The 20,260-nt window shown below is 37.9% G+C and overlaps 4 protein-coding genes across 8 annotated transcripts; 3 read left to right on the top strand and 1 right to left on the bottom strand.

Moving 5' to 3' along the window:
• Nucleotides 1–8: 8 nt before the first annotated feature.
• Nucleotides 9–1,392, bottom strand: LOC137708757 (uncharacterized). Its single transcript, XM_068447911.2, has 4 exons — nucleotides 993–1,392; nucleotides 577–792; nucleotides 333–448; nucleotides 9–229 (listed from the first exon to the last, which is right to left on the bottom strand). The coding sequence occupies exons 2-4, from the start codon at nucleotides 774–776 to the stop codon at nucleotides 165–167; spliced, it is 381 nt and encodes a 126-aa protein (XP_068304012.2). The 5' UTR covers nucleotides 777–792; nucleotides 993–1,392; the 3' UTR covers nucleotides 9–164.
• Nucleotides 1,393–4,802: 3,410 nt separating this feature from the next.
• On the top strand, nucleotides 4,803–7,822 carry LOC137707717 (exocyst complex component EXO70E2). The gene is made up of 3 exons (XM_068446622.2): nucleotides 4,803–5,121; nucleotides 5,335–5,474; nucleotides 5,559–7,822. The coding sequence occupies exon 3, from the start codon at nucleotides 5,629–5,631 to the stop codon at nucleotides 7,603–7,605; it is 1,977 nt and encodes a 658-aa protein (XP_068302723.2). The 5' UTR covers nucleotides 4,803–5,121; nucleotides 5,335–5,474; nucleotides 5,559–5,628; the 3' UTR covers nucleotides 7,606–7,822.
• A 2,617-nt stretch (nucleotides 7,823–10,439) lies between these two features.
• Nucleotides 10,440–18,374, top strand: LOC137708512 (alpha/beta hydrolase domain-containing protein VTE7). 5 transcript variants are annotated; one of them, XM_088688950.1, is made up of 12 exons: nucleotides 10,440–10,597; nucleotides 12,320–12,416; nucleotides 12,682–12,949; nucleotides 13,864–13,958; nucleotides 14,038–14,135; nucleotides 14,279–14,328; nucleotides 14,539–14,634; nucleotides 14,733–14,822; nucleotides 14,909–15,001; nucleotides 15,146–15,241; nucleotides 15,345–15,410; nucleotides 15,732–18,374. In XM_088688950.1, exons 3-12 carry the CDS (start codon nucleotides 12,734–12,736, stop codon nucleotides 15,858–15,860), a joined length of 1,029 nt encoding a protein of 342 aa, XP_088545076.1. In that variant the 5' UTR covers nucleotides 10,440–10,597; nucleotides 12,320–12,416; nucleotides 12,682–12,733; the 3' UTR covers nucleotides 15,861–18,374. The 5 variants fall into 5 exon arrangements, with proteins under 5 accessions (XP_088545076.1, XP_088545073.1, XP_088545075.1 ...); XM_088688947.1 differs by lacking the exons at nucleotides 10,440–10,597; nucleotides 12,320–12,416 and adding an exon at nucleotides 11,901–12,145 and having other exon boundaries at nucleotides 12,716–12,949; XM_088688949.1 differs by lacking the exon at nucleotides 10,440–10,597 and having other exon boundaries at nucleotides 11,901–12,416; nucleotides 12,716–12,949.
• Nucleotides 16,947–19,210, top strand: LOC148689282 (ribosome biogenesis protein WDR12 homolog). The gene is made up of 3 exons (XM_088688951.1): nucleotides 16,947–17,109; nucleotides 17,216–17,316; nucleotides 17,415–19,210. Exons 1-3 carry the CDS (start codon nucleotides 16,947–16,949, stop codon nucleotides 17,472–17,474), a joined length of 324 nt encoding a protein of 107 aa, XP_088545077.1. The 3' UTR covers nucleotides 17,475–19,210.
• Nucleotides 19,211–20,260: the final 1,050 nt, after the last annotated feature.

The following is a 20,260-nucleotide window of genomic DNA, read 5'->3' as shown; positions in this document are numbered from 1 at the left end:
ATGACGAATTTAGGACACGTTGAAAAATCTCATTATTCATTCACCAGAAACACAACTGTTCCAAAATGCATCAAATTCCACCAAGTCTGAAACAGTGAAAGTTGAAACAAAAAAAGAAAAAAGCTGTTGGAAAAAAGTCCCAAAAGTGCTTCTCCTCATAGCCTTCAATTATTGCACCCAAACTTTACTTCTGAAGCTGGACCACATCCCACACCTGCAACTCCTGAATCTGCAGCAGTGACCCAAAAAAACCCAATCGAATTTCCTCCATCAAGATTTTTAATAAAGTTCATGCAGTGATATAATATGTATGTATGTGTGTATGTATGTACCTTGAGGAGGTTTGAGTAGATTTTTGCTAGGGGGCAAGAGGGCACCACCCTTTCTGTTTCTGGCAAGAAGGCCTTTTGTTACAGGGGACAATTTCATATCTGTTGGGCTTGTATACCTACAAAATTCAAGAAAATATATAACACATAAATCATAAATCTTGTGTACAGGATGTCTAATAAGAACAGACCCGCATCAATATCTAGATATTATCGATAACGTATATATGAATGGAAGATTTAATACCTTTCTGGGAATTTAAATGCCTTGGGGACTTTAAGGCGGTCCGGCGTGGTGGTTTTGCGTAAATCGTTGCCGGAGTTTAGAGAGTTTTCATCCTTGTGTTGGAGTGGAGGCGGTGGCGATTTGCACTCGGAAAATGCCTTCTCTGATTGAGTTGGGCTCGTAGGAGGCATTTCTGGTAGATTCTCCATAGTGTGATGCATGAGAGAGAAGATTGAACTGAAAATTTTAATAAATTGAGGTGGAATTTAAATACTGAGGGGAAGTGTGCAAATTTGATGTGTGAGGTTACCGTTTGGGACGAGGAATATAAAAAATTTCAACGGTCGAATTTAGGGTTTGTCAGGATTAGGTTTTGGTGGAATTTGAGATTCAAAATAAAGTTAGTAGGAAATTGGGGATAATAATTGGTTACTCACCGGGAAGGACCCAATATGCTGAACCTATAAACCTATAACCAAACACCCAACTTTAAGATTGCTCCCGTAACCAAACAATCAATATCTCTCCTCTCTCGTCCTCGGCGGCTCAGCGCATGCCGCAGATCCGATTGATTCAAATCCAACCCGAATTTCTCAACCAATCTCTCTCCTCCGTCGAACTAAACCCTGCCCACTCGTACCCAACCTTCTCCTTCACCATGGCAGCACTTACGCACCTGCTCGCTCGTTGGTCGCGACTTGGCGCCGCTTCCTCTCCTTGCCGCCATGATTGCACGAGAAAAAAGATGGTCGATTTGGGGCGGGTTTGATGGAAGAGAGATGAAGGAGGAGGATGCGTGGATGTGGTCGACGGAACAAGGGTGGGTCGACGGAGGTCTTGGTTACAGAAATTGTGTGCGGGAAATAATATTAAATGGACAGGTGTCGAATTTTTATTGGTGATCTGTAAACAAGGGTACTGACTACCCAAGTGTTGTCCGGAAAGTAGTACTTCGGGTGGAGGCCCAACATCTTAAAGTCCAATTGAGAATATAACTGCAAGACAAATCAGCATGCATACCATATCAGAGCACAGGAAGAAAAAAAAATTTGCATTTTGAAAGTACAAAATGTTTTTTTCGAAATCGGATAGCTACACTTACCACGTATATTTGTATAATTTATCTAATAAAGATAGGATCCACAAATACATGTGAGTCTCATATCTTATAAAGAAATGGTATAAATATATAGTGTGAAGGTGGGAGGGTGGACAGAGGCTCTTGAGCTTTTCAGATCAATTATTCAAGGGAGCCCTCTTCCAAAATCCTCATGAAAATTGAGAAAAAAAAGTTGCATTGACTATAGTCTGTGAATGATGCTCGTGCTCTTGAAAAGTTGCATTAACTTCGGTATAATGACTTGACCCATTCTCAACATGGGAATTGGTTTCCAATGTGACCCCACATCAAACCCAACACTCAGCAATGGATGATTAAGTTGAGACATATCAATACCAGTGATGGTGGACCATGTTGAACTTATATTCATCAGTTGCGTTATTCTTGGATGCATTCTTCCATATGTTCTACATTATAAGTAGCCAACCTTATAATGTAGATAGTGCTATAATTTTAAGTAGCTATAGGTTTAATTAAATAGTTGGTTTTCTACTTAAAAACTTGTTTTCTTTCCAATTAGTCGTATGCTAATTGAATTCACAACCAACATTTCGTATGATATATTAAACGGGGGTTGTTAATTAGATGTTGTAAACTACTTTGTCCTTTTAATATATACTTTCGGTTAGAGCTTCATTTGGATTTCTATTGCTTTCGCTTTTTTTTTTAATTTTTTTATATGTCTATTTCTTCAATTTTTTAGAATGGGGAATAGCTGGTGATTTTACCACGATAATTTATTTTTAGAAGATTTAACAAAACACTCATAATACTGTTCACTTTTAACGAAAAACCACATTTTTACCTTTCTCTAGTACTATTCACTACACCTTTATTTGTCATTTTTTTTTATTAAAATTAAAGTTTTTTTTTTTTTTTGAACTTTTCATTAGTTTTCCTTTTATTTTTTAGGGGCTGAGAATATTCAAAAAGATATTTCAACTTTTCCTTACATGTGATTTATTAGTGTTAAAAATTGAACTTAAAACGTATCATTTAGGATATGAGCTTGGAATTCGTTCTGATATGGTATTTTAGAAACGTGTCTTTGGTGTGAAATTACAAATTCATGAATTTGGAGGTTGACTTGGACTTTTGAGAGTTTGGTTTTGGAAGCAAAACATTGTATAGAGGACAACAATGACTTCTTCTAGAAAACAACCTTTTGAATAAGAAAAAGAAAAGAAGATATTTTGTTTGACAAATGGAAAATTACTACAACCGCACACACACACATATATGTATATGTATATGTATATGTGTGCATATGTATGTGTATATGTGTGTGTATATACATATATATAATATAATATATATTTTGTGTAAGTGGAGAAATTGGAGACGATGACTATGGTGAAAAGGAAAGGTAGTGAAGGTGAGACAACGGCAGATTTCTCTGTAACATGGTCAATATATTGACAGTGAGGAGGAATCGGCTCTAACTTTTTTCATTTCGAAAATGACTTCCAGGACAGGAATTCAAAAGTCATTATTATTTTCATTATTAGAAAATTGTCCCGACAAAGAAAGTTATTAGAAAAATGAAATTACCAAGACCCATCTTTAATTGAAAAACAAATACCTTTTTTTGAGAAGGAAAATCGAATACCTTATGCAATAAAATTGAGTACCACCAGTTTTGGTAATACGGAACTAGCATATGGGAACACACATAAACTATGTGAGAATTTTTTTTTTTGTTTTGTTTTTGAAATAGAAGAAGAGAGGAAGGGAGTGATAAAGAACGTAGGATTGAGAAGTTTTTATTTTATTTTATTTATTTATTTATTTTTATAATTAGAGATATATTAGGATTACATATATATATATATATGAGGTTTTGAAGGGAAAAAAAGTCAAATTTAGTTGTGTGAAATTACATTTCTGCCCCATATTTTTTATTCTGTTTTAATTAGAGAGTTAAACTGATAATTTCATAAAGTTTTGATTGACAATAAGTGTTTTATTAATTAGTAGAGAGATATAGTTACTAAAAGTATTACAAGATAGCTTTCTTGAAAAATTTGTGAAACATTCATGCGTGGAAAGTAAGCACACACGCACATGTTTAACATGCATTATGTTTGATTTAAACAAATTAGTATTTTAATGAATTATTGAAATGTTACTGAAAATATAAACACTTTTTTAAAAACTATGTTAATATGTCTATATACACGATTTTATTTTGTTAATGTGCATACGCGAATTTAAACTAACAAAATAAATTTCACCAAATTTCGTTCGCAAAATAATGTCATTATTTAATTGATTTACATATGTTTACTAGAAATCTAGTTATTAGTACTTACGAGTAACATATTAACATACACATTACTATTAACGAATCAATTAGTGAACAAATTTAAAAACTAAATTTGACAACTCTGGTATTATTTTTAAAGATTACTTTGGCATGAACTATGTAAAAGAAAACTAGTGATTTAAAAAATAATAGTAAAGTATATAGAGGTTTTTGGTTTGTGCAAATATTCTTCAAGCGCAAGAAGTTGGTGTGTGTGATTTATATCAAATAAATCGAAATATGTGATTTTATTAAATAATGTCCACCTGAGAAGTGTAGGCACCACCATGTTAACTGGTAAGACTAACATTGTACTGTATTTCTAATAATACGTCACATTACTACATTTTGAGTAATTCGTCACATATTCAGTTTTCCAATACATTGTTCATATAATATTATTTTTCATTAAATATAATATTGTTCGTTAAGCATCACATGATGTTGGCTTCTAGTGTTTCGAATTCAAAATTCACTTATCTCTTATCTACTAATTAATGAAATAATTTTTTATCAACTAAAAGAGGGTGAAAAGACAAATGAGTCTTCTATTACAAAAAAAAAATGTTAGGCAATAATGTAATTTCACAGATCTAAATTTTACTGTTTTTTATTAAAACCTCATTTACAGATAATGTTAAAATACTTTCAGTATTTTAAAAAAAAAATTAATTAAAAAAAACTATAAACAAAAACTTCTCACTCCCCACGTTCCCTCTCCCCCTCTTCTTCTTATTTTCTAAAAAAATGTAATTATTATAATAATTTCGAAATATTTCTAACATTAATAATAAACTGCAAAAAAATAGCATCGTAGTCTGTATACTAGTCAGAGGACGAACCGAGAAGGTCAAAGCATCCAAAGCCCAGTTGGCGTTATTGAAAACAACAGACCGTAAAATTCAAAAGACAATTCGAGAAAGGTTACGCAAAAGTAGAGGCCAATAATTCATATCCGAGAATGTTGGCTTCTTTGTGTCTTCCTAGATAAACTGTCCGTACAGTTCGTCTGAATGCTTTTGCTGGCTGCTACATCGTTTTGCTTCAACCATTTTTGAAGCACAATTTTGGGGTCTTTCGTTTTTGTAGGTATTGCAAATCTGCAACCTGCAAAAAGTTCGAATCCTGCAAAGAGAAAGAGGTAAGATTTCTTTTTCTTTTTTCTTTTTTTTTTTTCTACTGTTAATTGCTATTTTGGGTTCAACTTTGGGGTTGCTTTTTCTGCATCTTATTGTTTATGGTGATTGCCATTTGCCACTGATGACCAACTTTTTGAAAAGACTGATCTTTTTTGCTAATTCGACGATAAAAAGATTGCCCCTTTTTCTAATTTGACGAGTCCTTTTGATTGCAGGACTTTTCTTATCCTCAATCGCCTTTTGGGTTCCCACTTAATTTTGGAGAGTGGTGTTTGTTGGGTATTTGCCAATTTTCAACATAGACTACTTCGGTGGATGCAAAAAGCTTTGATTCTGCAGTTGTTCCACCTAAAGGGTATCTTTTACTTTTCTGTTTTTATTGGAAAAATTGGAGGGTTTTTGGTTCAATTGCTGAAGTTGTTTCTTGTACCTTGGTAAGGAGTCCTTGATCCGAAAACCGAAAAGATTTGAGTTGGATTTGTTGGTTCATTTTTGGGTGTGTTTATTGTATGTTGAGGGGGGATTGTAAATCTATGAACCCGGAAATGGACGGAGAATGCGATTTGATTGCTGCGGCGAAGAACATAGTGAGGGCATTGGGGTCGAAGAAGAACCTTACAGATGGTGAGAGGGAGATTTTGGCTAATCTTGGCACCCAATTGTCCAGCATGATGGGACTCAGTGAGAGAAATGATGAGAATGAGGATGAGAAGATCAGTGAGGTCGAAGATCGCCTTAATTCGATTCAGGAGAGGATCATGAGTTGGGAGGCTGATCAGTCTATGATATGGGATTCGAGCCCGAATGAGTCTCTGGAGTATATGAAGGCTGTGGAGGAGGCTCGGAGATTGATCGAAAGATTGGAAAGATCGTGTTTGGATAAACATGATGAAGAATGTGAGGTGTTACATAGAGCTCACGATGTTCTTCAAACGGCAATGGCTAGGCTAGAGGAAGAGTTCAAGTACATGCTTGTTCAGAACAGGCAACCCTTTGAACCTGAGCACATGTCTTTTCGTTCGAGTGAGGATGATATTGCGGATGGAAGCTCGATAATCTCTTTTGGGGATGATTCGATTGAGGACTCACTTCAAAGGGATAGTGTCAGCAGAGCGTCGGAAGAAGTCATCATTGATTTGGTTCATCCGGATATAGTTCCTGAGCTCAGAGGCATTGCAAATTTGATGTTCAATTGCAATTATGATCAGGAGTGCACGCAAGCTTATACCATCATCCGAAAGGAGGCATTGGATGAGTGCCTCTCCATTCTCGAAATCCAGAAGCTGAGCATTGAGGATGTGCTGAAGATGGAGTGGGGCTCCCTGAATTCCAAAATCAGAAGATGGGTCTGGGGTATGAAGATCTTCGTGCGAGTTTATCTAGCCAGCGAGAGATCGCTCAGCGATCAGATTTTTGGGGAGCTTGGAGCGATTTATTTGGATTGTTTTGTTGAGGCATCAAAGACTTCAATGCTGCAGCTTCTGAATTTTGGTGAAGCCATGTCTATTGGCCCCCACCAACCGGAAAAGTTGTTCCGCATTCTTGACATGTATGAGGTGCTTGCAGATGTTCTTCCCGACATAGATGCTTTATACGCAGACGAGGCTGGTTCTTCTGTAAGAATTGAGTGTCATGAGGTTCTGATGAAATTGGGTGAGTCTGTGAAGGCAACATTTAGTAAATTCGAGAGCGCCATTGCATCAAACCCCTCGACTAACCCTGTTGCTGGAGGAGGAATACATCCTCTCACCAAATATGTGATGAATTACTTGAGGATTCTCACAGACTATGGAGAGACCCTTAATTATCTCTTCGAGGACAGTGCTGATGCTGATTCCATTTCGCTGTCGCCTGACACTAGTCCTACCTCAGACGAGGAGAACAAACCCACTGATTCTCCAGGCAGAATTTTCCCAATGGTTCGCTACTTCCGATCACTTACTTCAACTCTGGAAGGCAACCTTGACGAAAAGTCCAGGTTATATAAGGATCCTTCCTTGCAACACATATTTTTGATGAACAATCTACGGTACATGGCTCAGAAGGTTAAGGGGGATGAACTGAGGCCCATATTCGGAGACGGCTGGCTTAGGAAGTGCAACGGGAAAGTTCAACAGCAAGCATTGAACTACCAGAGATCTAGTTGGAGTTCCATCCTTAATTTGCTCAAAGAGGAGGGCATTCAGAGTCCCGGTTCAAATTCTATCTCAAAAACCCTCAAGGAAAGGCTCCGCAGCTTTTATCTTGCGTTCGAAGAGATCTACAAGAGCCAAACAACATGGTTCATTCCGGATCCTCAGCTTCGAGAAGATGTGCAAATTTCAGCATCCCTGAATGTAATCCAAGCTTATAGGACATTCGTGGGAAGACATTCGAACGACATAAGTGACAAGCTCATCAAGTACAGTGCGGATGATATGCAGAATTACCTCTTGGATCTCTTCGAGGGATCCCCGAAATCATTACAAAATTCCAGCAGGAGGTGATACAGCAGAGGAAGGCTTTTCATTTCATGCTCATATATGTTTTGATTGTTACAACAGGCCAGGATTCCCCCATGAAAATTGAAAAGGGATTCTTTCCCTCGGTAGTTTTTGTGTCTGTAACGTTTGTAATGTGATGAATTCAGTTCACTTTTCTGACATCTGCATTGGATATCCTAACTGATATAAGATTGAATGAAGCAAGTTTTCGCGTGTATCATTTGTAATGTGATGAATTCGGTTTACTTTTCTGACCTCTGCATTGGATGTCCTAAATGATATAAGATTGAACGAAGCAGATTTTCGTATGCAACTTTATGTGTTTTTGCTGAATCTTTTTCTAAGTCTGTCAAAATTGGGTGGTGATTCTGTCATAAAGTCCTATGCTTTAGCTGTTGAAGCGAACTCAAGACTACGATACCATGTGAGTAGATTTGGCCCCAGTAGTCCATAACAAGTCAAAGTTTCATCTCTTGTAACTGGTGATTCATCAAAAGGTCACATGACGCTTGAGACAGACAAACGGTAAATCTTTGGTTTCACAAAAAATTCTTCAGAAAGGCCAATGTATTTGAAGTTGGGGAGCTCCTTTGCATGTAACCGGAGATATACACTATTGTCTCTGTCTCACTCGCCACATGAGCAAGCGTTTCACTTACAAAAAAAATAAGGGAAGTCACGTGAGGAGCAAGAGATTCATACGTGGATATATTCCCGGCTGCATCCGCGTTTTCCTCTCGAAGTTGATGTCCAAGTCGCAGTAAGATTGTTCAGCATTTCATTTTTTCTGGTCCAGTCCAGGTTAACAGAATTTTCCAGTTCACATTTGACAAGGACTCAAGGACCGGACTGCTAACTTTTATTACCTGTAGGTCCCTGGAAAAGTTTGCTTTTATTAGGAAATGCCATCAATGTCCTATAATGTAATGGTAGGTCCCTAGTGGTGGTTGGAGATACAAATCTAGAGGGAGTCAGATTCTCTACACTCTCACTTCCTATGTCCTTCCGTACTCTTTTATTTTGTGTGATCATGATTAAGCCACGTCAATATTTTATATTATTTTTTATAGAGATAATAAGATAAAAAAGAATAATAATATAAAATGTTAACGTGATTTAACCGTAACCACACAAGGCATGCGTAGCGGATAGTGGGAGGGCAGAGAATCTGCCTCCGATGGAGAGCTGCCATGTCTGATTTTTGTGGCTGAGAAGAAGCCCTAAGGGCTGAGTCATGCCTCCCTAGAACCCCGTTCAAATTACAAATACAAGTGACATTGAACGAGTATTTTGCACCACTGCAGCATGACCTAGTAAAAATTTACTGTTTTCTGTTTTCTCACTTCTTGAACTTCATTTATTTTCCAACTACTTGATTTCTGTTTTCTTACTTCTTCAACTTCATTTATTTTCCAACTACTTGATTTAGTCGTTCCTTTATTTGTCTCTTTCCATGCATTAGTTCTTGTGTCCGCCAACAGTATTTAACACATGACTGGTCGTAGATGCCCATCATATGAGAGGGACTGGACCGTCGTATCAATGGTTATATTGATGACATGTGAGCCGGGTCGGGGCAAAGCTGAATCTCCAAATAAATTTTTACATAAACCTTCACTTTTCTCGCACAGAAAAAAACTAACAGCTAAATAACCGAAAAAAGTGAAGGTTTATGTGAAAAAAATAGAAGGTTAGTTGTGTATTGCGTCTTGATTTTGCCTGTATAAGTTTATCTTACACTGTTGATCCTAAGTCCGAATAAAATAGGAGGAAGAGTGCGTCAGGTAGTCCACAAACGACTCCCTATAATATTGTTGTTTTTGCGTACCGCGTCTTGGAAGGGTACAGGAGGAAAAGGATAGAAAAAGGTAGTTGTAAATATTATGTTCCATTAGCAAGTATTGAGCTAGACTTGCTCCACGGATTCCATGAGCAAGAACAGACCAATAGTTGCCCCACCAGCGTCGACAGCCAATTTTCAACCATCAACACCAATGCGACTTTTATGCCAATGCAACTGGAAATATCAGTAGTAGCTCAAAATTTGCATTTCAAACTAAACTAAAACTAAACTAAACTAAACTAAACTAAAATTGACATATCAAGTCTGTACAAGATTCAACTCGTGACAAAAATATATATTTTTCATGCCCCTCCACTTATTTATGACACACCACAGTCCACCTAGACGCAGTCATCATAAATGGTTCGTGCGACAGTGCCGAAGGCGGGTTCAGGATAATCCATTCAATCTTTTTCTTTTCTTTCTCTTTTTCTGAATTTTCCTCTTCCCATGGAACTCCCCCTCTTTACTGTTAGACGAAGTCCTCACTCAGTTAGAGTCAACACCAGTTCAAGTGTTTGAGTTGTCTTCTAATTCTTATCTTCAAATAGTTCGTTAAGTTTATGACATTTTCATATATTTTGTAGCTGCTTAACTGTCTTATCTATGTATATTTGAATTTCAAATATTCCTTGTAAATGGGGTTTTCAAACCCTGAATGTAATCTCTAATGTATTATAAATACAAGCAACCCAACATTATTTGGGTATGCACATTGGTGGGAAACTTGGCGTTCTGTTGTAGCTTTTCCAGCCTTCCATAACTTTGTACATGGTACAAGAGCCTTCTAATTCCAACGACAAGATCCAAATTTTTTTCTCTGCCCATCACCTTTGACAATGACCGACAACAACGCTTCCAACACCAACAATTCTACCAACAATAACCCCCCCACCCATCAGCAATCAATCCTCTTTACACCATCGAGAAGATGTAAAGTCCTCTGATCGACCCTTATATGATCACTGCCTATGCACAGGTCAGAACTCGAACTTCTCAACGTAGAGTATCCGTATGAAAAATTTCTCGTCCGACACCCCTTACAATATAGCAAGATTCTATATTTAGTCGATCATCTAATCCATGTTAATGTCATGCGATTGAGTTGGTTGCCTTATACGAGTTGCTGCTCTCGCACACGTAGCATATATAGTATGAAGACTTAGCCCCTAGTGGTGGTTGGAGATATAAATGGAGGGATTTGGATCCTCTCTGGAGGCCAAGATGAAGATCATCCTGATCAACATATGTGGACCATTAGATTTTTATCCAACGACTACAAACAGGAAGTTCTTTTAAACTTATAATAATTATAGCCGTAGGAGGAAAATCTAACGGCCCACGTGTGTTGGTCAGGAGGGCCCTCTTCTTGGGCTCCGGAGAGGATCCAAATCCTAAATGGAGAGCTGCCATGTCTGATTTTTGTGGCTGAGAAGAAGCCCTAAGGGCTGAGTCATGCCTCCTAAGAACCCCGTTCAAATGACAAATACAAGTGACATTGAACGAGTATTTTGCACCACTGCAGCATGACCTAGTAAAAATTTAATGTTTTCTGTTTTCTCACTTCTTCAACTTCATTTATTTTCCAACTACTTGATTTCTGTTTTCTCACTTCTTCAACCTCATTTATTTTCCAACTACTTGATTTAGTCGTTCCTTTATTTGTCTCTTTCCATGGAGAAATTCTTTGTGTCTGCCAGCTGTATTTAACACATAATCGGTAGTAGAACCTGCGTGAGACCAGTTGTGCCCATCATATGAGAGGGACTGGACCGTTGTATCAATGATTATATTGATGACCTGTGAGCCTGGTCGGGGCAAAGCTGAATCTCCAAAGAAATTTTTACAAAAACCTTCACTTTTCTCGCACAGCAAAAACTAACAGCTGAATAACCGAAAAAGTGAAGGTTTAGGTGAAAAAATACAAGGTTATTTGTGTACTGCGTCTTAACTTCACATGTATACGTTTATCTTACACTACTGGTCCTAAACCCGGATAAAAGAGGAGGAAGAGTGTCAGGTAGTCGACAAGCGACTCCCAATAATATTGTTGTTTTTGCGTACCGCGTCTTGGAAGGGTACAGGAGGAAAAGGATAGAAAAAGGTGGTTGTAAATATTATGTTCCATTAGCAAGTATTGAGCTATAGTTGCTCCACGGATTCCATGAGCAAGAACAGACCAATAGTTGCTCCACCAGCGTCGACGGCCAATTTTCAACCATCAACACCAATTCAACACCAGTTCAAGTGTTTGAGTTGTCTTCTAATTCTTATCTTCAAACAGTTGGTTAAGTTTATGACTTTTTCATATATTTTGTAGCTGCTTAACTGTCTTATCTGTGTATATTTGAATTTCAAACATTACTTGTAAATGGGGTTTTCAAACCCTGAATGTAATCTCTAATGTATTATAAATACAAGCAACCCAACATTATTTGGGTATGCACATTGGTGGGAAACTTGGCGTTCTGTTGTAGCTTTTCCAGCCTTCCATAACTTTGTACATGGTACAAGAGCCTTTTAATTCCAACGACAAGATCCAAATTTTTTTCTCTGCCCATCACCTTTGACAATGACCGACAACAACGCTTCCAACACCAACAATAACCCCCCCACCCATCAGCAATCAATCCTCTTTACACCAGTAAGAAGATGTAAAGTCCTCTGATCGACCCTTATATGATCACTGCCTATGCACAGGTCAGAACTCGAACTTCTCAACGTAGAGTATCCGTTTGAAAAATTTCTCGTCCGACACCCCTTACAATATAGCAAGATTCTATATTTAGTTGATCATCTAATCCATGTTAATGTCATGCGATTGAATTGGTTGCCTTATACGAGTTGCTGCTCTCGCACACGTAGCATATATAGTATGAAGACTTAGCCCATCTCAAAATTTGACATCTGGCGCCCCTTGTCTACCTAAATTCACTTTTATCATCGAGTTTGTCGGAGGTTTGCACGTAAGGTAAATTTAGACGAGTTCACCACCAAGTGCGTAAAGGATGAGACGTAACTGTTAATGTGTTTCATGTAAGTTGCTCTTCTTAAATTGATACAAGCCATTCAACGAAACTACGGCTGTAAAAGTTGACAAATTTCTGAGCACCTTACTGTGATGTCACGCCCTAAGCAATCCAAGTAGAAATCCCCTCTCCTTTCTGTTTTGTTTTGTTTTGTTTTTCCATTTAGCAGCACACACTCTCTATCTAGTTTTTCACTTCCAGAACCAGCTGCACAATCCGCACGGCGTTCTGCTGCTGCCAGATCAACGGAAGAATCAGAATGATGCCGCTAACGTGGTGTTCTGCGCCACCGTCGGAAGCGGTGGTGGGTACGTTAATGGCAAAGAAAGATGGAAGCTTTAGGAGTGTGGTGATCAATGTGAGGGGTGCAGGCACAAAGAATGGGTTCCCATCGTTTCTTCCAAAGGAGGTTGAGAAAATTAAGGACCCATATGCCAGAAAGTTGGCTCAGAGGATGGAGAGGCTCCCTGTGTCGGTAACCCACTAATCTCGTTCTCATTTTTGTTAATCTGACTAATTTCGTTTCTTTACGAAGACAATAGTTAAACTACTCTAATTTACTAATTTAGAACTGGAGGGAGTTTGATGAGCTCGTAAACTGGTCTAATCCACATACAAGTTATAACACATGTATGCTTAATACCACTAATTATGATGTTATTTTTTTTGAATTACTTGGGCTTATTCTGAAGATGATTTCCGCATTCTATTATTATTATTATTATTATTATTATTATTATTATTATTATTATTTTGTTTTGTGTACTTCTTAAAAACTTTTACGAAGAAAATAAATGTGCAGAAATCAATTTTCCATAGATTAAAGGAATTCTCTATTCTTGCCATTTTCATCATCTTATGATTCTCTGACTCAAAAGATGGGAAGTACCTGAGCTTGCAGCCAAAACTGGGAAGTGGTTGAATAAGTGCATTTTTGTTTTTACTTGATTATTTGACATGATTCAACAAAAGAAATAAGTACTTTTTGCCTTTTGTGGGATGGTGAACAGTGAACTCACCCAACTTTTGAGTGATTGATACAAGGTCATAATAGTCATTTCATATGGTGGGAATATTCTTTGCATGAAACTATGGTTTGTGAATACAAAATAATCAAGCTAAAGGTACTAATTTTTCCAAGTTTTTGTTTAATAAAACTTTAGTTGCGATTAGTGGGGGAACTAGGATTTTCAGTATGTGATTGAGTTGAAATATTCATTGAAACTGTACGTGGCACGTGGCATGTGATGAACTGATGATTCTCAATTTTCTCGTCCACTTTGAAGTTACTCATTGACTCTGAATAATTTCTCATTTCTCTCTTTAACGTAGGGGTATTACCCCTGCTAACATAGTGTGACTAATGGGGCAAGCCGGTTGTGATTGCAGATTGGGTCGTCGGAAAGTTATATCATGAGTAGTTGTGTAAGGCCTCCAAAACAAAGTGAGATCAATCCGGTGGTTCTCCTCCATTGCTTTGACAGGTTTGTAATGCTTGCAAATTGCAGATTGACCCGTCACAAGGTGATTTCGTGCTGAACATGTTTCGTTTGTATCTTTTAGTTCTTGTTTAGAATGGAGGTGCGCGTACCCCCTGCTTGAAGAGGCCGGGTTGGAGGCTTGGGCTGTTGATGTTCTTGGGTGGGGCTTCTCTGATTTAGGTTCGTTTACCTGCCTTTTTCTCATTGTTTTTTTTTTGTTTTTTTTTTCCGATTGGATATGATTATATACTTACAGTCTTTTTCTTGCAACAAGTGCTTAATGTTCATCTGTTTAATCATTTTTTATCTGTTATCTGTACTAGAAAGGTGTCCACCATGCAGCGCGGCATCCAAGCGGCATCACCTCTATCAGGTATATATGCAGTGTGATTTTCTTTTCTTTATTCTTTTGTTGCTCCAGTGAATATTGTTTCGGTCTATCTGCAATGGTTTTGATATTTTGTTATGTTAATTACTTTAAGTCGAAAATGATCTACATTTTTCATCATCTGTTGAGAAAATTCGAATCTAATCTTATTGTTTGAGCTTGGAGATATAACTGGATTTCACATTCGAATTATAGTTTTGGAAGTCCTACATCAGAAGACCGATGGTATTAGTTGGACCAAGCCTCGGTGGTTCTGTTGCAATTGACTTTGCATACCACTATCCAGTAGCTGTGAGTGTATCATATTGAGCTCCTTGGCTCTAGATGCATTGTTTCAGAAATTTTATAGTGTGCATTTGATAAATTTAATTCTTGTTTTCTATTTTCAGGTTGAAAAGCTGGTTTTAATCAATGCAAGCGTCTACGCAGAAGGCACCGGAGACATGGCAAAGTTACCTAAAGCTGTGGCCTACGCTGGGGTTGGTGTCCCCTTATAGGGGTATTTCAACCCTATGTGAATTCTCTTAGCTTGCTTGCCTAATGTTCTGATCTTTTTATTCACCAGGTTTCTTTATTGAAGAGCACCCATCTACGCTTCTACGCAAATATGCTGGCCTTCAACGACATTTCATTAGCTACAACCTTTGATTGGACTAATGTAACATAATCTTTTTGTTAATATACTCAAGTTCCAACTGAAATAGGCATCTAGTATATTGTCGAAATTTTTATCTTGGCATCTTTGTCTTAGATTTTTGAAGTATGTGTAATGGAAAGCTAACAGAGATCATGCCATATTTAGGTCGGACGCTTACACTGTTTGATGCCTTGGTGGAAAGATGCAACGGTTAGTTTTATGACTAGCGGGGGCTATAATGTCGTTTCCCAAATAAAACAGGTAAACTCTCGCCATCTTAATGAGTACGGTATATAAGTGGTATGCAGAATTCCGCAAGTCGGGAGGCAATAGTAAGCTTGTATTCTGAAATCTTAATTTACAGGTGAAGCAGAAAGTACTAGTGATTTGCAGCGAGCAAGACAATATTATCAGCTACAAACAAATATTGGTGAGTTTTGAGCTCCTACCTGCTACTTAACTTTTCCTATCGTACTTAAACCAAGCATGTTTCGCAATCATTTTAAGATGGAGGACTTAATTTATTCTCCTAATCTTAAAAAGCGCACGAGAGATTGCAAACCCTACTTCAAAATCGTTGCAAATACTCAATAGGCCTGTTTGAAGCATTTTGGAAAACTTGAGACGAAATGTAATGTGCGACCACTGACATTGCCGGTTGCTATAAAGTAGAAACCAGAACACATGCTAAGATGTCAACATATATATGCATTACTTAATGAGTCTTCTTCTTGTTGTAATCAAAATGCAGAGGCTGCGTTGTGAGCTTCCGTCTGCAATCATGCGGCTAATACCAGATAGCGGTCATCTCCCTCACGTTGATAATCCCGCCTCCGTTGCAAAACTAATCGCAGGGTTTGCTCGGAACGGTCGTTGCTGAAAGAATCCCACCTCTGGTCCTCTGTGGCAGAATTATAGGACTTACTCCCTGCTAAGAGGCCTGTTCTTCTTCTTAGCAATACTAAGTTTTTCTTTAAACACTTCTTTTTATAGTTGTAAGCTAATGGAAGACTTAGCACAAAACCGAGTGTAATGGCGTTATATAGTTTATACAACCGATCTCACTTAATGGGATCAAAAAATAATTACGATTAAATATTATTAATAAGAGATTGAACAGCTAGCCAAGAAATGTTATGAATATTAGAGACAAAAAAAAATTAATATTAAATAGTTCAGTATACAAGTCTTGTATTCGAATTTCCCTTAACTAATATCACTTCTATTGAAAAATACAAAAAATATTGGTTTGCATCTTTCACTCAGTAAAATATCAACAGACTTATAGATACTTGCAATCTTATTTTTCCTTCACACTTCTAACATAATATGAAAGAAAAATTACAATGTTTGTTCTGTGGTGCATATGATTGAGTGATCCAAAAAATTAATAGTTAGATCTTGCATATATGAATCTAATAGAACAATAAATTTTTGTAACAGTTAGATCTTGCATAAAACTTATACTATTGAATAATACACGCTATTGTAGCCAAACCTAGATATCATTCGGTAAACCTACTTTATATAGATCGGGAAAATCATACGGTTTTTTTAGATCATGTGCTATGGCTCAAATTCATAGTCAAATTTATTTCTACTTCCGATATTCGAATAATTCAGGTTTCATTTAGAACATTAGTGTGTTTTAAGCTTTAAATGTTTGCTCGCATTATACTTTAAATTAATTTAAACAACAAGAGAAGATTCGAGCATGGTGCATATTTTAAAGAACTAAATAATTATTGGTTCAAAAATCGACTAAATATTGGAAAAATAATTTTCTCTCTTAACCAAAACGGTGCGTTGCGAACGGCTCTTGTTACTTTCAGTTACTAAACCCTAGTTTCCTTCCCTCGCTTTTGTCTTAAACCCAGCTGCTAGCCTGCTACCACCCCTCTCTCTCTCTCTCTCTCCACCTCCTCCTCTTTCTCTCTCTACAATCTCTTCCGCCAGAAGCAAAGCGATGGACGCCGACGGAAATTCCGAAGAGCCGTCGCTGTTGGTCCTCCTCCGCTTCAAAACGGACCTTGGCCAGCCCTACAAAGTTCCAGAAACCTCCATATCCATCCCCGCCAGTCTCACCCGCTTCGCCCTCTCCACCGTCGTCAACAACCTCATTACATCAGGTAGCCTCTCATGTGCTTACACGTGTTTTCCCCTCCGCCGTTGATTCTCTAAAAAAAGGATTTTACTTTTTGGTGTTCCGAAGCTTTGATTGGTGATTGTGATCAGGAAACCCTGATTGGGAATCGGAGGCTTTCGATTTCCTTATCAAGAATGAGCTGGTTCGGATGTCGCTTGAAAAGTTCCTTCTTGGCAAGAACGTTTCCGCAGTGTGTATCTCCAATTTTTCGGATTCAATTTGCAATTTGTTGTGTGAATTGTGTGCATAAGTTTTCTGATAAAATGCTGTATGTTATGCAATTGCGAGCAACGTGAAATAGAAAGCAATGCTGAGAGAATGGATAAAAGTGCACTGAGAGAATGGTAGTAATAAATGACGGGATTGGAACAGCGGAAGGCAACCTGACGAAAAGTCCAGGTTATAAAAAGCTCCAGGCAGAATTTTCCCAATGGTTCGCCACTTCCGATCACTTACTTCAACTCTGGAAGGCAACCTTGACGAAAGGTCAAGGTTATGTAAGGATCCTTCCTTGAAACACGTATTTTTGATGAACAATCTACGGTACATGGCTCAGAAGGTTAAGGGGGATGAACTGAGGCCTATTTTCGGAGACGGCTGCCTTAGGAAGTGCAACGGGAAAGTTCAACAGCAAGTATTAGTTGGAGTTCCATCCTTAATTTTCTCAAAGAGGAGGGCATTCAGAATCCCGGTTCAAATTCCATCCCAAAAACCCTCAAGGAAAGGCTCCGCAGCTTTCATCTTGTGTTCGAAGAGATCTACAAGAGACAAACAACATGGTTCATTCCGGATCCTCAGCTTCGAGAAGATGCGCAAATCTCAGCATCACTGAATGTAATCCAAGCTTATAGGACATTCGTGGGAAGACATTCAAACGACATAAGTGGCAAGCTCATCAAGTACAGTGCGGACGACTTGCAGAATTACCTCTTGGATCTCTTCGAGGGATCCACTAAATCATTACAAAATTCCAGCAGGAGGTGGCAGCATAATAAGTGGTATTGTGACTGTTGTCATGTTATGATTTACAGCAGAGGAAGGCTTTTCATTTCATGCTGATATATATTTTGATTGTTACAACAGGCCAGGATTCCCCCATGAAAATTGAAATGGGATTCTTTCCCTCGGTAGTTTTCGTGTGTATAACGTTTGTAATGTGATGAATTCGGTTTTCTTTCTGACCCCTGCATTGGACATCCTAAGTTCTAACTGATATAAGACTGAATGAAGCAAGTTTTCGCGTGTGTATCATTTGTAATGTGCTGAATTCGGTTTACTTTTCTGACCTCTGCATTGGATGTCCTAACTGATATAAGATTGAGCGAAGCAGATTTTCGTATGCGACTTTATGTGCTTTTGCTGAATCTGTTTTTCTTCAAGTTTGTCAAAATTGGGTGGTGATTCTGTCATAAAGTCCTCTGCTTCAGCCGTTGCTGCAAACTCAAGACTATGATACCATGTGAGTAGATTTGGCCCCAGTAGTCCATACCAAGTCAAAGTTTCATCTCTTGTAACTGGTGATTCATCATATGGTCACGTGACGCTTGAGACAAACATACGGTAAATCACTGGTTGCACAAAAAATTCTTCAGAAAGGCTTGAAAGGCCAATGTATTTGAAGTTGGGGAGCTCCTTTGCATGTAACCAGAGATATACACAATTGTCTCTGTCTCACTCGTCACATGAGCAAGCGATTCACTCACAAACAAAATAAAGGAAGTCACATGACGAGCAAAAGATAGATACGTGGATATATTCCCGGCTGCATCCGCGTTTTCCTCTCGAAGTCACAGAATTCTCCAGTTCACATTTGACAAGGACTCAAGGACCGGACTGCTAACTTTTATTACCTGTATGTCCCTGGAACATCAATGTCCTGTAATGTAATTGTTGGTCCCTAGTGGTGGTTGGAGATATAAATGGAGAGCTACTATGTCTGATTTTTGTGGCTGAGAAGCAGCCCTAAGGGCTGAGTCATGCCTCCCAAGAACCCCGTTCAAATTACAAATACAAGTGACATTGAACGAGTATTTTGCACCATTGCGGCATGACCTAGTAAAATCTACCGTTTTCTGTTTTCTTCACTTCTTCATCTTCATTTATTTTCCAACTACTTGATCTAGTCCTTCCTTTATTTGTCTCTTTCCGAGGAGAAGTTCTTGTGTACACTAACACTACCTGTATCTAACACATGACCGGGTAGTAGAACCCGAGTGAGACCAGTTGTGCTCATCATGTGAGAGGGATTGGACCGTTGTATCAAATGGTTATATTGGTGACCTGTGAGCTTGGTCGGGGAAAAGCTAAATCTCAAAAGAAATTTTTACATGAACATTCACTTTTCTTGCACGGCAAAAACCAACAGCTAAATAACCGAAAAAGTGAATGTTTATGTGAAAAAATACATTCACTTTCTCGCATGGCAAAAACCAACGGCTAAATAACCGAAAAAAGTGAATGTTTATGTGAAAAAATACAAGGTTAGTTGTGAACTGTGTCTTCACTTACCCTGTATAAATTTATCTTACACTGCCAATCCTAAATCAGATAAAAGAGGAAGAAGAATGCGTCAGGTAGTTGACAAGCGACTCCCTATAATATTGTTGTTTTTGAGTACTGCGTCTTGGAAGGGTACAGAAGGAAAACCATAGAAAAAGGTAGTTGTAAATATTATGTTCCATTAGCAAGTATTGAGCTAGACTTGCTCCACGGATTCCATGTGCAAGAACAGACCAATAGTTGTTCCACCAGCGTCGGCAGCCCATTTTCAACCATCAACACCAACGCGACTTTTATGCCAATGCAACTGGAAATATCAGTAGTAGCTCAAAATTTGCATTTCAAACTAAACTAAAACTAAATTAAACTAAACTAGAATTAAGTTTATCTCTAACTGAATGAGGGTCAAAGGGCCATGTTTAGCCTTATAACACTGTAAGAAATTATATTTTAATAAATGATGGCAAACTATATTTTATACCATCTCCAACCGAGTGGGCCAAAGGAACATAGGCCAAATATAACCCCCTCAATAATTTATTATTTTAATTGAATTAATATGGTTAATTAAATTAAACTACCATATTTTCTGACATATTTTGATTGTCACTTGCCACAATAACAAAGAAAGTGTG

The sequence above is a fragment of the Pyrus communis genome, chromosome 17 (assembly GCF_041283825.1).
Source record: "Pyrus communis isolate YQ-2024b chromosome 17, ASM4128382v1, whole genome shotgun sequence".
Classification (NCBI taxonomy): Eukaryota; Viridiplantae; Streptophyta; class Magnoliopsida; order Rosales; family Rosaceae; genus Pyrus; species Pyrus communis.
Note: the sequence above shows the minus strand (reverse complement) of the source record. Positions and strands in the feature narration are given on the sequence as shown.

Bases quoted from the DNA above. Each gene is read 5' to 3' on its own strand.
- LOC148689282 (XM_088688951.1), top strand. From the start codon at position 16,947: ATGGACGCCGACGGAAATTCCGAAGAGCCGTCGCTGTTGGTCCTCCTC. The intron at 17,110-17,215 runs GTAGCCTCTCAT...GATTGTGATCAG, and splicing joins CAACAACCTCATTACATCAG to GAAACCCTGATTGGGAATCG. The intron at 17,317-17,414 runs GTGTGTATCTCC...TGCAATTGCGAG, and splicing joins TTGGCAAGAACGTTTCCGCA to CAACGTGAAATAGAAAGCAA.
- LOC137707717 (XM_068446622.2), top strand. From the start codon at position 5,629: ATGTTGAGGGGGGATTGTAAATCTATGAACCCGGAAATGGACGGAGAA.
- LOC137708757 (XM_068447911.2), bottom strand. From the start codon at position 776: ATGCATCACACTATGGAGAATCTACCAGAAATGCCTCCTACGAGCCCA. The intron at 449-576 runs GTATTAAATCTT...TGAATTTTGTAG, and splicing joins GCATTTAAATTCCCAGAAAG to GTATACAAGCCCAACAGATA. The intron at 230-332 runs GTACATACATAC...TCACTGCTGCAG, and splicing joins TCTACTCAAACCTCCTCAAG to ATTCAGGAGTTGCAGGTGTG.
- LOC137708512 (XM_088688946.1), top strand. The intron at 14,329-14,538 runs GTATATATGCAG...TTCGAATTATAG, and splicing joins AGCGGCATCACCTCTATCAG to TTTTGGAAGTCCTACATCAG. The intron at 14,823-14,908 runs GTTGGTGTCCCC...TTTATTCACCAG, and splicing joins AAGCTGTGGCCTACGCTGGG to GTTTCTTTATTGAAGAGCAC.